This window comes from Lissotriton vulgaris, chromosome 6, assembly GCF_964263255.1.
Source record: "Lissotriton vulgaris chromosome 6, aLisVul1.2, whole genome shotgun sequence".
Classification (NCBI taxonomy): Eukaryota; Metazoa; Chordata; class Amphibia; order Caudata; family Salamandridae; genus Lissotriton; species Lissotriton vulgaris.
The window spans coordinates 1,219,520,803-1,219,533,528 of NC_141694.1; the positions used below are offsets into that span (position 1 = coordinate 1,219,520,803).

A 12,726-nucleotide genomic window follows, 5' to 3' on the forward strand; every position below is an offset into this window, starting at 1 on the left:
CATGGTTAAAAGTTTACCCAGCTATGTCAAAGACACAAGTGACTTTCTGCAGAAAATAAATGAACTCGAATAGAATGAGGATATGCTGTTGATAACTTTAGATGTAGAATCTTGATATACCAGCATCAGCCATAGCCAAGGCTTAGCATCTGTTGAACACTTTCTTGGGAAAAGAGCTATTGAGTTTTATCAGCACAATAAGGTTTTAATCAGTCTAATCGAATGGTGTCTGCACAATAACTACTTTTTGTTTGGGAATTAGTTATTCAAACAACTCAGAGGGGTGGCGATGGGATCCTGTTTCTCCCCCAGCTACGCGTGTTTACACGTTGGCTGGTGGGAGGAACAGGTCCTGAATAAACAACATCAAGTGTGGGTTAATGAGAAGATAGTCAGATATCTTCGTTATATCGATGACATCTTTATTCTCTGGCAGGGTGATTAAAATGAGGCTTCTATGTTTTTAAAAGAAATTAATGACAACACCCTCAATTTAAATTTCACGTCCCACATTAACAAGAAAGAAATTGAATTTCTGGACGTGAAAGTATATATCAGTAATGCCAGGATAGAAACTACCCTTTTCAGGAAACCCACCGCGGGCAACACAACCCTACATGCCACTAGCCCACATCCCAAATATACGATTAACAGCATTCCGTATGGAGAAATTCTCAGACTTAAGAGAATATGCAGTACCACCAGCGATTTTGAAGCATGTATCAAAGACATGAAGGCTAGATTGAAAATGAGAGGCTATTCGGATACTATTTTAAATCAGGCTATAGAGAAAGCCAACTTGCGACCCAGAGAGAGTCTACTGCTTCCAACTTCCAATGACATTGAAAGCTCTGACAACAGCTTGAACAGTGGTAATGCTGTTGTCAATACTCAATGTCCTAGACTAGTTACTGCATTTAGTAATGAGGAAAACAAAATTAGAACTATCATTAAGAAGAATTGGCCCATAGTTTTAACGGATGTAGTGCTTGGGTCTGAATTACCTAGTTCTCCACTTATTACTTTTAGAAGGGCTAAAAGTATGGGATCCCTCCTCGATAAATGCAGTCCTGAAGTGAGTCCTAACACTACGTGGTTACAGCCTGCTCCTGGTTTTCACAAATGCTCCACGTGCAGAGCATGTAAATTTGGTATTAATAAAACCCATTACCAGACTCCTTTCAGCTCTCAAGACACAGATATAGCTGGTAGTTTTAATTGCAAGACAGACTATGCTGTGTATGTCTTGACATGCACCTGTGGCTTGAATTATATCGGCAGCACCAAGCTACAGGTGCATGTCAGGATTCTCCAGCACCTCATAGCAATTTTACACAATGATCAAGCCTATCCGGTAGCACGCCATTTTAAAAGATTCCATGACAATAACCTGACACATGTTTGAAATATTACGTTGTAGCGGCCATTCCAAAGTCACGTAGAGGTGGTATTAGAGAACACAGGTTAAGGCAACTTGAAACCACCATGATTCTGGAATTTGATAGCAAATGGCCGAACAGGTTGAACAACACAGAAGACATGTACAATTTTCAATGATGATCTGTTCCCCGTTTTTTAATTGCTATTTTAGATCTGAACGACTGCCATTTTTATTGTCGGTATCTATTTTCTATGTTTGTATTTTATTTATGTGTATTTTATATATATTTGTTAACATACATATATTAGAATACCTGAATAACATGTCCTGACATATTGCCTGTATTCCATTGATGCTCATTTTTGACTTTGATCTCTGAGTATCTTTGACTTTCCCGCCAGAAACTGAATTGAATTACTTTCCTCCTTTTTTATTTATATACTTGAAAATGCGTAAATATTAAATATTTATAGAAAGAGTGACTTTCCCCATTTTTTCAACTATATTTTTGCTTTCCATCCCCTCTTTTTATCACTTTTTTGCACTTTTTTAACTGTGTTTATGATAAAATGTTATTTATATGATTTTAATAATGAAATCAGGTGTTTACCTGATTTTATTGTTATTTGTGGCCATATTTAATATTTATCACACAGTTAGCACTTTAGAATATATTTGCTCTAGTCTTTTGTGCACAGTTTTGCACTACAACCATACTTGCTGCTTGTTTAAATAGAGAAATTGTACCGTATGCCAAAATGAATTTTCCGTCTATTTTACTATCCATGAATTGTAATGAATTTAAATCATTCTGTTTGCATTTTATAGAGATTTAAGGATTTATCCTTTGACTTATCTCAATTCTAAATGTGTTTATACAGATATGTGTTATTACTATGCATTTATGCCATTATTCATTTGTTGCTACCGCTAGAGTTTGTGTATTAATTTTAAGAATGATGTTATATCGAACATTCACACAATAGTATTTTTTCAGTGTCTTTGGATCACGTGATCGGCACTGCTGAGATGTGAAGGCGGGTTCTCTTTAAATATTCAAAGATGGCTTGTGGTTTTTGTTCTCCGCTTGTGAACAAGGGCTTCCGAGATATATATATATATATATATATATATATATATATATATATATATATATATATATATATATATATATATATATATATATATCCAGCACATTCGTGGCGCTGTATTGAGGTACTTGACTCCTAGGGACAAAGTACTTGCTCTGCTTCCTAATGCAACACCTAAGTTGCTGGTTTGTTGCCTTTTCTCTGATAGTGTTCTGGCACTGTAGGAAAAGCGTCGTAACTGGTATCCCAACCAGAGGAGAAAATAAAAAAACTCAAGTGCTTTCTATCAATATTCTGAAAAAATTGATTAAACAAAGTCAACACCATCCTGGCTAAATGTTGAGTTCCCAACAATAAATTCTCCCTGGGCCTTTGAAGGGCCCTGGGAAGATCTGAGTAACTCCTCTCATCTCATGGCGGCCAAACAAAAACCCTGAATATCCTGATGATAAAAGCAAACTACATCCTTTTAATGCTACCTCGAGAATAGATTTCCGACAGGCCAACCAAATCTCATCTGTAATGTTTCAGTCATTTTTATTGACGTTACCAACTCGTAACAAGCGAATACATAATACATCAACACACAGGAAAGACTGCTGTCCTCATGACGATTATAGCCATCTCAAACAATACCACTCTGCCACAATGGGCCACAAGAAAAGCCCTTTGTCCTCCCCCATAACAAAGGGGAAAGGAAGGGTATAGGGCAAGAATTCACTTCTCCTTACTACAGATCCCTATATTCCCACAACTAGAACAAGAAAAATCTACTTTGTGCAATGTCGAGCACAATGAAGTTAGAAACCAGCAAATAAACAAAAAATCATGTGTATTGTATTCAGTACTGTCTGTGTGATTTTCCATGTATTTTACTGTGGCCCTGGATGTCAGGGTGCAGCATCCAGACCTATTAGCTTTTTCTTGATTTGTTGCAGTTCTTTCCTCTAATTGCAACAGATTTACTGTGGTCAAGGAGGATCCAAATCTATTCGCTTCCAACAGATAGAGTAGACACAGCATACAAAATGCTTTACAACTCTGAGGGTGCACCGAGACTCAGCAATAACTGTGCCTATGGGTTTAACCCTACCTTCCATCCTCCTGGTGTTAAGCCTGTATAGTCACAGAACCACAATGTTGAGAGAACGAACGTCCCCTCCACAAGAAACCACTGAATCGTCCCAGTGAGGATCTTGGCAGGCATTATCCAGGAGTTAGATATTTGAGGACTGCATCATCTCCTCCAAGGACTAGATCTCTAACTGGAAGCAAATCCGTTCTGGCAATATGCAGTTGCGAGAATCATTGTATTCTTTGCTCCCTTCATTGGGCATTGCTACAGAGAATTGTAAATGTAGGATCTTCTTACTGAGCCCCTGCTTCTCACCCTCTGCTTTAGTCAAGCTTATGTCAAGGGACAGAAACGTTGCATCTGTGGAAGGTACATTTTCAGCAATGAACTCACTCGTGTGCTACAGACCTCGCAAGCGTGTTGGGATCTGCGATTCTCATGTAAGAAAGACATTCTCCATGTTTAGTGCAGAATTCAGTATTTTCTACCCCAGGCACTAAATTCTGTATTCATGAGAATGTATTACTGATATCAGTTTACAGTACCTGTTTTTTGATAACCAATTTTATTGATTTTGGTGAAAACAAACAAAAATAGAACCGAAGACCAGCACCAATTAGAGACAGCAGTGTACAGCAGATACATGGCATCATTATAGCATCGAGCAAACCCTTTGAAACGCATATGACATGAAAGAGGGCAGAGTAGATTATCACAGCGAGGCCGCAGATGCACAGGCGGAATGTCAGTCGTCCAGCAGCCCCACCCATTTGCCCCATACTTTGTGGTACTTTGCTGGACATCCCCTGGCCTCATACAAGGGCTTTTCCTGCGCAGCGCACCATTCCACCCCCTGCGCCATCGTGGGTGCAACCGGGTTCAACCAGTTAGCCGAAGTGTCCCTCTTGGCCACCATCAAAGCTGTGTTCAGGAAGAGTTTGTCAGCTCTGGATCCATCCAACCCCTTGGTAACCCCCAGGAGCATATTCAGTGGGTTAAGGAGAACCTCCCAGCCTAGGACCTCGGTGAGTTCCCCCACCACAGATTCCCAAAAGCGTGCAACAATGGGGCAAAGCCATACCATGTGGAAACAAGCATTTACAATGCAATGGTATCGCCTTTGGAAAAGTTAGAGCTATTGGCATTGTAAATGACAAAATGTGTATTTATGTGTTGGTTTTGAAAACAGATAAATAAATGGCATTGTCATTTACATTGCCATTAGCTTAATCTCTGCAGTCACTCTGCAGTCCCTAGCACTGCACAGCACTCCCTAGTCGCTCTGCACTCCCTAGCACTCCCTAGTCACTCTGCACTCCCTAGAACTCCCTAGTCACTCTGCACTCCCTAGCCCTCCCTAGTCACTCTGCACTCCCTAGCACTCTGCACTCCCTAGCACTCCCTAGTCACTCTGCACTCCCTTGCACTCTGCACTCCCTTGCACTCTGCACTCCCTTGCACTCCCTAGTCACTCTGCACTCCCTTGCACTCTGCACTCCCTAGTCACTCTGCACTCCCTTGCACTCTGCACTCCCTTGCACTCTGCACTCCCTTGCACTCTGCACTCCCTTGCACTCTGCACTCCCTAGTCACTCTGCACTCCCTAGCACTCTGCAGTCACTCTGCACTCCCTAGCACTCTGCAGTCACTCTGCACTCCCTAGCACTCTGCAGTCACTCTGCACTCGGAAATACATTTGAATTCATCTTTATTTGTTGCTTGGACTTTTGTTAACCAACAAAGTACCCAGCAGTGGGCTGCACTCACAGTTTGGGACACACCTGCATAAATGGTACACAACTACACAAATACTGCACCTGCACTTGTGCGTATAAGTCGTGAAGATGTTTGTGTTGTTACTGTTATTTTTAAGTTGAGGCTCACACAACTGTTCTTTTAAGCAACAAACACCACCAACAGAATACATTAAACATAACTAACACTGAATACATATCAAACTCAGATGCAATATACCGTATAGCTAGGTATCACTGAACCACAAGTAATCAATCACAACCTGTAAAGGAATTAACTAAGATCACAACAGTACTTATTTCTTCAAAAGAAAATATCCCTTTCCACAGACAACACGCAGCATACTACAGCAACACTGCACAGCTAGGTAGATTGAATGGGACTGTGTGAGGGCAGGAACACACTATAATCACAGCTATCCATGCACATACCCAGTGACCAGATGGTTCCATATCACTGGGACACCACTTGACTATTCATGGACTTTGCTTTGACCCATCATTGTCCTCAGGTCTGTTGGTCCAACTAGCTCAATTAAAATGGAGGCACGGATATGTGAACTCAAAACTAGAACTCGATAAGTTGCATCCCAGTGACATGGAGTCATCTGGTCGCCCTTAACGTCTGGCAGCACACATACCAGTCCTTCGAAAGACAAGTAAAGCCCACCAGCCACACACAACGAAAAATATAGAAGAAAATATTAACAGCACGGACTCCGCCAATTTTTCTAGTGAAACTGAAAGACGTCGCTGGTCTGTAAATGATACCTCAAGACCTGGGACCAAGGTTGTTACCCGAGTCCCTAGCTCTGCGAATGTGTACTGTCAATGCAATAGGACACAAATCTCTGGTAACATGATAAAGTGACCTGTCAAAAGCTATGGCTTAGAATATTCATGGCTACTTTTCCCTACCAGCCTCTCCCGGCTCTCGTTTATAAGTGTCATTCACCCGCGCCTCTAATTAAAATACGACTCTTTACCTGCCACACCCCCACATAGATTAGTATTAGGTCAAGACCAGCTCTGACTTTATTATTTCTTTCCCAGGCCAGTAAATTGAATACTATTAAACTGGGTAATAATAATACTTAATCGCTTACAGTGCTTAGAAATGGTGGAAGTATGGTCTGTAGAGCTATATTAAGAACAAACTATTCATTATTTTACAATACAAATTTCCCCAGTCTCCAGTCTCATAATGCATCATTTGTTGCATGATTTATTACTCTGCCATTAACCCTTTTACCATAGATTTTGAGTCAGGTATCTCCTTACAGGAAACCATCATTGTACCATATGGAGAATCCCTGCTGGCACAGCATTTAGTCTAATGAACCATGGAGGAGAGTTCAATCAATATATTTCTTTTCACTGAGAAAACTCGATGTTTTGGTCACTTTTTACATCTGAGGTTGCACAGCTGGTCTGCAGCCCACTGGGCAGCATGTTATTAAATCATCGTACTGTGCTGGAACCACATGGTTTTGTAAGTACAATAGACGGCATGCATCAATATACAGCAACAAAAAAAAATCACCCCAAATTAGCACAGCTTCTTAATATAGGGAATCACATTTTAAATTTTTTAGTTATACACGATTGTAGGAAATGTTTTGTTTGGTTTTGTCTCAGTAAAGTCAGTCTTTAATTGAAAGTTAATATGTCCATCTGCTTCCTTCAACTTTAAAATAAAAGAAAACCATTTCAATGTATTTCCTTCCCTGTTCAAATTTGTGCTCATATTTGCTTAGTTTCCTCCTCCAGCACTTGGCGACTCAACATCAGAGGGCTAGCAACCCATGGTTGTCAAGGGCTATCGTCTAAAAACTGTTCTGGTAATTATTTGTGTGCGAACCATGGTCTCCACTGCTGAGAAAGAGCTTCTAATTTGGTTTATTGAGATGCAGGCAAACATAGTTTTTGAAACCCAAAAGCATAAGGTGGCAGGAAAAATGTGTCCAATGCTGGTTTTTACTTTGACATATGTTTTACATTTTTGTTATTCTTGTCACATACATTGTAGTTGCAGGATTTCTTCCAAGCGCAGCTTGTTCCAGATAGGAGGCAGTGAGATTAGGGGCAAAAGCTGCTGATTTGTTTTCAGGGGAATTGTGGCCATCTATACGAGAAACTGCTTTGAGCGGTGAAATGATGTGTGTGTGTGTGCTTGCGTACGTGCGTGCGTGTGCGCGCAGAGGTTTGAAATGTGATTAAAAAATTGAGTGATGTTTAGAAAATGGACATTTCGTTAAAACTCTCTTCAAATAAATATTACATATTTTCGCTCTTCCCAGGCACTCTGCATCTCAACTATTTAAATACATTTCAGCCATTTATGTGTTTGTCATTCGCCTCATCGCAGTCATTTGCAAACGGGATCCCGTGAGGATCTGCTTTGAATGTGACGTCTCGGCCGCTCCATGCTCAGGGGCTCAAACGTGGCCCTGTTAATCTAAGCAAGCAGAAGAAAGTCGGATGCCTCGCATTCCGCTGTATGCTGTAGAAATTGCTCGGTCCCACGGGATTGCACTGGAAGATGTTTGATGTTTGATGTTTATGTGTTTTTATATAGCGCACGCACACTCCATGGAGCATCTTGGCGCTGTGACTTCATTACTAATAGATTGTCAAAAAAAAAAAAAAAAAAAAAAAAAAAAAAAGACAGAGGACTTGCAGAGAATACCACAAGCACCTACGGGCACACGGACAGCGGGAGGGGGGACGGACAGCGGGAGGGGGGTCGGACAGCGGGAGGGGGGTCGGACACGGACAGGGGGGGCGGGAACAGCACACGTTCAGCGGGAGGGGGGGCGGGAACGGGCATTCACCTGGACTTCTTCCGGTGGTCGGCATAATGACGAAAACAAACACCCAAAAAAAAATGAAACTCCGCCCACTGCCCGATGACGATGCAAAAAGGGTGGAGAGGGAAAAAAATGCAGGAACGCCCACGAATCTGGTCCGGCCATGACGGACAGATCTCTGTTCCAATGGCTAGCCTCCATTTATGGAGCTAGCCAATGGAACAGAGGACGGGACTAAGCAGTACACTGTAGAGACATAAGATTTCTCCTGGGGGCGGAGCTAGGAGCTCCGTGCCCCAGGCGAAACCTAAAAATCAGCTTGTTATAGGATACAACGAGGGCATAACGCGTCTGGCCTGAGCCTGCGCGGTTGAGGTACAGCAGTGTAAGGTAGGCGGCTTTGAGATAGTATATTTGGACCAGACAGAGCCTCGCAGAGGCTCTGATTTTTCTGGTATCATTAGTGCGTCTCTCCAAACTTCATCATCCAGGGTTCCGAGCCATCCCTCCCACTGGCCTTTAAGTTGGTGTAGCGTGGTGGGAGTGTTATTCGTGAGGGAACGATAAATGCGGGGAAATCCCCCCATTGGTTGCCCGTCATGATTTGGGCTTTGAGTGGGCTGTATTCAGGTAAGGAGGGACCTTCTGAGTTGTGGGAGCTGAGGGCATGATGCAATTGCAAGTACCAGAAAAACTGTGAGGGGTGCAAGGAATACCGGGTTGAAGGTCCTGAAAGGTACGTATGCGGTCACCTCTCCATACGTCCTCCAGCTGTCAGACACCAATGAGCTCCCATGCTTTCAAGCCAGATAAATTGGCAACCTCCTGGAGCCAAGTGCCCTGCCAAAGTGGGGTATATTGAGTCAGTTTGCCCGACCAGTGGGTATGGCGCTGAGGGGCCCCACAGGCCAGGAGCACTCCCTGCGTTACATCGGACAGGGTTATGGGAATGATTCCCCGTACAGCATCCCCTGGATATTAGATAGGCCCAGGGCATGTAGTTCCACTCTGTATGCTGGATCCGACCAACCGCCTTTGAACCAGTCTGTGTATATATAGATACAGGTTAGTCATTCCCAAACCCCCATCAAAGGGTGGGATCCTGCATTGGGCAAGAGCCAGCCGTTGATATTCCATGAACACATTTGTAGTTTACTTTTTCATGAAGTATTTCCCTTTGTCTCCATGTCCCAAGTGATTGAAAAAAGAACTTTTCAGACTTGACTTGCTACTTCAGATGCTGCTTGAGGTGTTACTTGGTGGATGATACGTAGATTTATCCAACTCTCCTGAGGGACCTGCTGCCCCCAGGAGTATTCCACTATCCAATGCTGATCTTGATTTAGTTGTTAGACTTAAAGGCCCGGGATATCTTTCTGTTTCTATAGTTCCTATTTCGATTCCCCATTTGGCAAAAAAGTATCTGTGGTTCCATATATCTGTTGTAATTTTTGGGTCACTCCAGTTTACAACTGTCATTTTTGGGTTGTATTCAGGTGGTTTAACGTTTCTATTGCATTTGCCAATTTGAATATTGCACTACGATTTAGAATGTCATGGTTTCCTTGTGATGTGTAATGTGGGATTAATTTTAGCTTTACTATTTCTTCTAGGCAGTTTCGGCCTTCGTTGCTTTGCGAGCGATTAACTCGGTGGCTTATGATGTCTCCTGATTGTATGGTCCCCTCTGTTGCAGGGTGGGGACAAGTTGTTTTTACCACCGCTCAGTAAATTGTGTTTGCTTTTATTTCTCGTAATATGACTTGGTTAACTGGTGGGGTACAGTCATCTATGTGATTTGCCAACCTATTGCTGGGTGTTGGAAGTTGTTGCAAATATGCCACTATATTGCTGGTTTGAGATTTTACTTGTTTGGGGAAATATTGAAAAATACTTTGTTGTTATACTCGTGGATTTTGCCATGAATTACTCTAAAGACAGTCACGCTCGCTGCTCTGTATGCTGCCCCAGTGCAACAGTGTGCAACAATGTCCAATTATCTCGCACAGTATAAGTGGGGCGATGTGGGGGCAATGCTGTGTGTTGAAGCAGCTGGAGTAGAGCGGTGCGCCCCTTCCTCCTTCGACATGGAGGCTGCAATGGAACAAGGTTTTTTCTTCTATTTTTCTAAAGGAGCTACTGGGTCTATGATTGCAATTAGACCCCCTGTGATGAAGCCGCTGACGAATTCCGCACTGCTGTCACCGCTACAGAGTGAGGTGCTCAGTACGGTATGTGTGGCGTATGTGAAGAAATGCGAAAAGTGCTGAGGGCCGATCCCCCGCCCGAAAAGAAGAAATAGAAGGAAATACCGCTGATGCGGGAGCCTGCAGCCGGAAGTCGGAGGCCGAGAGGTCAGACTGCCGCCAGGGAATCCATGGGGCTGCTGGATGCTGGATGCCGGGAAGCCAAGGAGCTGCCGGGGGCCGTCGGAGCTGAAACTACTCGCTCCTGTCCTGCCCCGTCCGCCGCCGTCTTTCCGTCCGCGGCACTCTGCGCTCTGAATAGCCGTTTCGCCCCAACCTGGTACCGGAAAGACCAGGACTGGGAATTAACAGGGCGATACAGACAGCTCTGCGGGGTCTCCTCTCTCCACACAGCAGAAGGAGTGGCCAGAGATAACAGCACCGCTGTGAGGAGTCTGAAGCCGTCTCCAGCTGGAGCCCCCATCTTGGACCCAGGGCGGCCCGGAGTTCCACGGCAAGGTCCGGTTTTGGAATCCTATTATCACTGATTCCGCTCCCAGGCCCGAGTCCTATGCTAAGGGTAGTTTTGGCAGCAGGATATCAAGACGAGCTCTCTCCGGTGGTGGTGGATTAAGGAGCGGATGATGGAGGGGTCCCGAGCACTTCTAAAGTGCGACCTCCATCTTGACGCTCCTCTACAGTACATGTTACAGGGCTTGGAGGCCAAAGTGTTTGGTGTGAACATGATACCTTGAGAGATTTCTTCGGAAAAAAATATAACTCTCCCTGAAGAACAAAAAGAACCGATAAAATTGTGGAAGCTCTGAATCCTATGTCTGAAGGCACTTAAAAAAGTTCCTGGCTTGAGTATCGTTACTCTTTAAAGCTACATTCAAGGTCTCATCCAATGGCACTTGGGGCCAGATGTACGACGGTATTTAGCATGCTCAAACGGGATTGTGACCCATTTGCGCATGCTAAAAACATGTGGTCAAGGTACAAACACTATTTTGCAAGTCGCAAATAAATTGCGGCTCGCAAAATGGTGTTTAGCAACTCTATTAGGAAGGGGCGTTCCCTTCCGAATACGAAGGTGGTAATGGTGTCGCAAATGTGAAGGGGTCCCTCCCCTTTGTGACAGGCTCAGAAATATTTTTTAAGAGCAGGCAGTGGTCTCAGGTACCACTACCTGTCCTTAAAAAATTAAACGAAAACGGGCTGCATTTAATAAAAATAACTGCTTTATTGAAAAGCAGTCCCAGAGGTTTGCTGAGCCCAGCAGGTCACCATTCCTGGGAGGGCCAGCCATTCCCAATGGGGTCGCATATTGCGAGTGTCTCATTAATATTTATGAACCTTACATTTTGGGACTCCATTGGGAATCACTGACAGTGTCTCTGACACTGTTGTACATTTGCTTCTGCTACTCGCAAATTGCAACTCACAATTTACGAGTCGCAAAAGCAAATGGTTGTGCATCTGGCCCTTGCTGCCTGTGACTTGTTATTCTAGGAAAATGTGTAGATCAGTCTGATGCCTGCAAAGGGATTTGCAAAAGTAATCTGTGGGAACGGTAATATTTATCAGGAAGAAAATTACTGAAGGTAAGTAGTTTGTTGTCTTTTATATTGGGGCTGCTCTGATTACGGAAGCTTTTCAAGTGTTTTCATATGTGGGGCAGTTCCACTCTCCTCGGTGCTTACCCCTTGCCAAATGTTACTCTATTTATTCTTTTATGGTTGAAAGATTGATAAAATGTCTTGGCTTTGGCATACTCTCAGAAATTGCATTTGGGCTTGCTTGACCACATGGTTCAAAATGGTAACATCTTATTTGGAGAACCTTTCTGAGAGCTAACTGTGCAAATGCTTTTCGTGGCAGAAACTTGCCTTGTATCTGCTGACGACATTCTCTGTATAGATTAATTTTACATAATATTTTTATAATTCGTTTACAGCCGAGGAAAGATCTTCACTTCCTCATGGAAACTAACCATGAATATAAGGGCTTTTTGGGTTGTTTTCCAGACATCATTGGCACTCATAAGGTAAGCCCATTTAGATTAATATTTTATAAATTGTAACATAGGTAAAGGAATTACCTTCAGACAATATGTAGGCCATTATGAGTTTCGTTCCTGGAAGTATCAAGTTTTTTATTGTTTTAGTATGATATTCCTAATTCAGCTGTGTAACAGTAAGTCTATCAGAAAAAAATATCGATTGTATGTGCATACTTTTATTAAATGAAAAATGTGTATTTAGGGACCTTCAGGATCTTCACTAAGCGCAGATGTAATCTCTGTTTTAAAGCAACTTTGCCTTTACAAGCATGAAAGAAAGTCGAAAATGTTATACATATTGTCAGAAAGGGCATGGGACAAGTATATTAGATGGGGCTTTGTTCTGTTGATGGCCTTCACACACTAA

At 42.9% G+C, this 12,726-nt stretch overlaps 1 protein-coding gene across 2 annotated transcripts in view; it reads left to right on the plus strand.

Moving 5' to 3' along the window:
- Window positions 1-12,726, plus strand: part of SNX9 (sorting nexin 9) — a 798,250-nt gene that overhangs the window by 703,654 nt on the left and 81,870 nt on the right. For both annotated transcript variants that reach the window (XM_086927315.1, XM_086927314.1), the window contains one exon: window positions 12,255-12,344. In XM_086927315.1, the coding sequence (XP_086783441.1) occupies window positions 12,255-12,344 (90 nt within the window). The remainder of the gene's footprint in view (window positions 1-12,254; window positions 12,345-12,726) is intronic.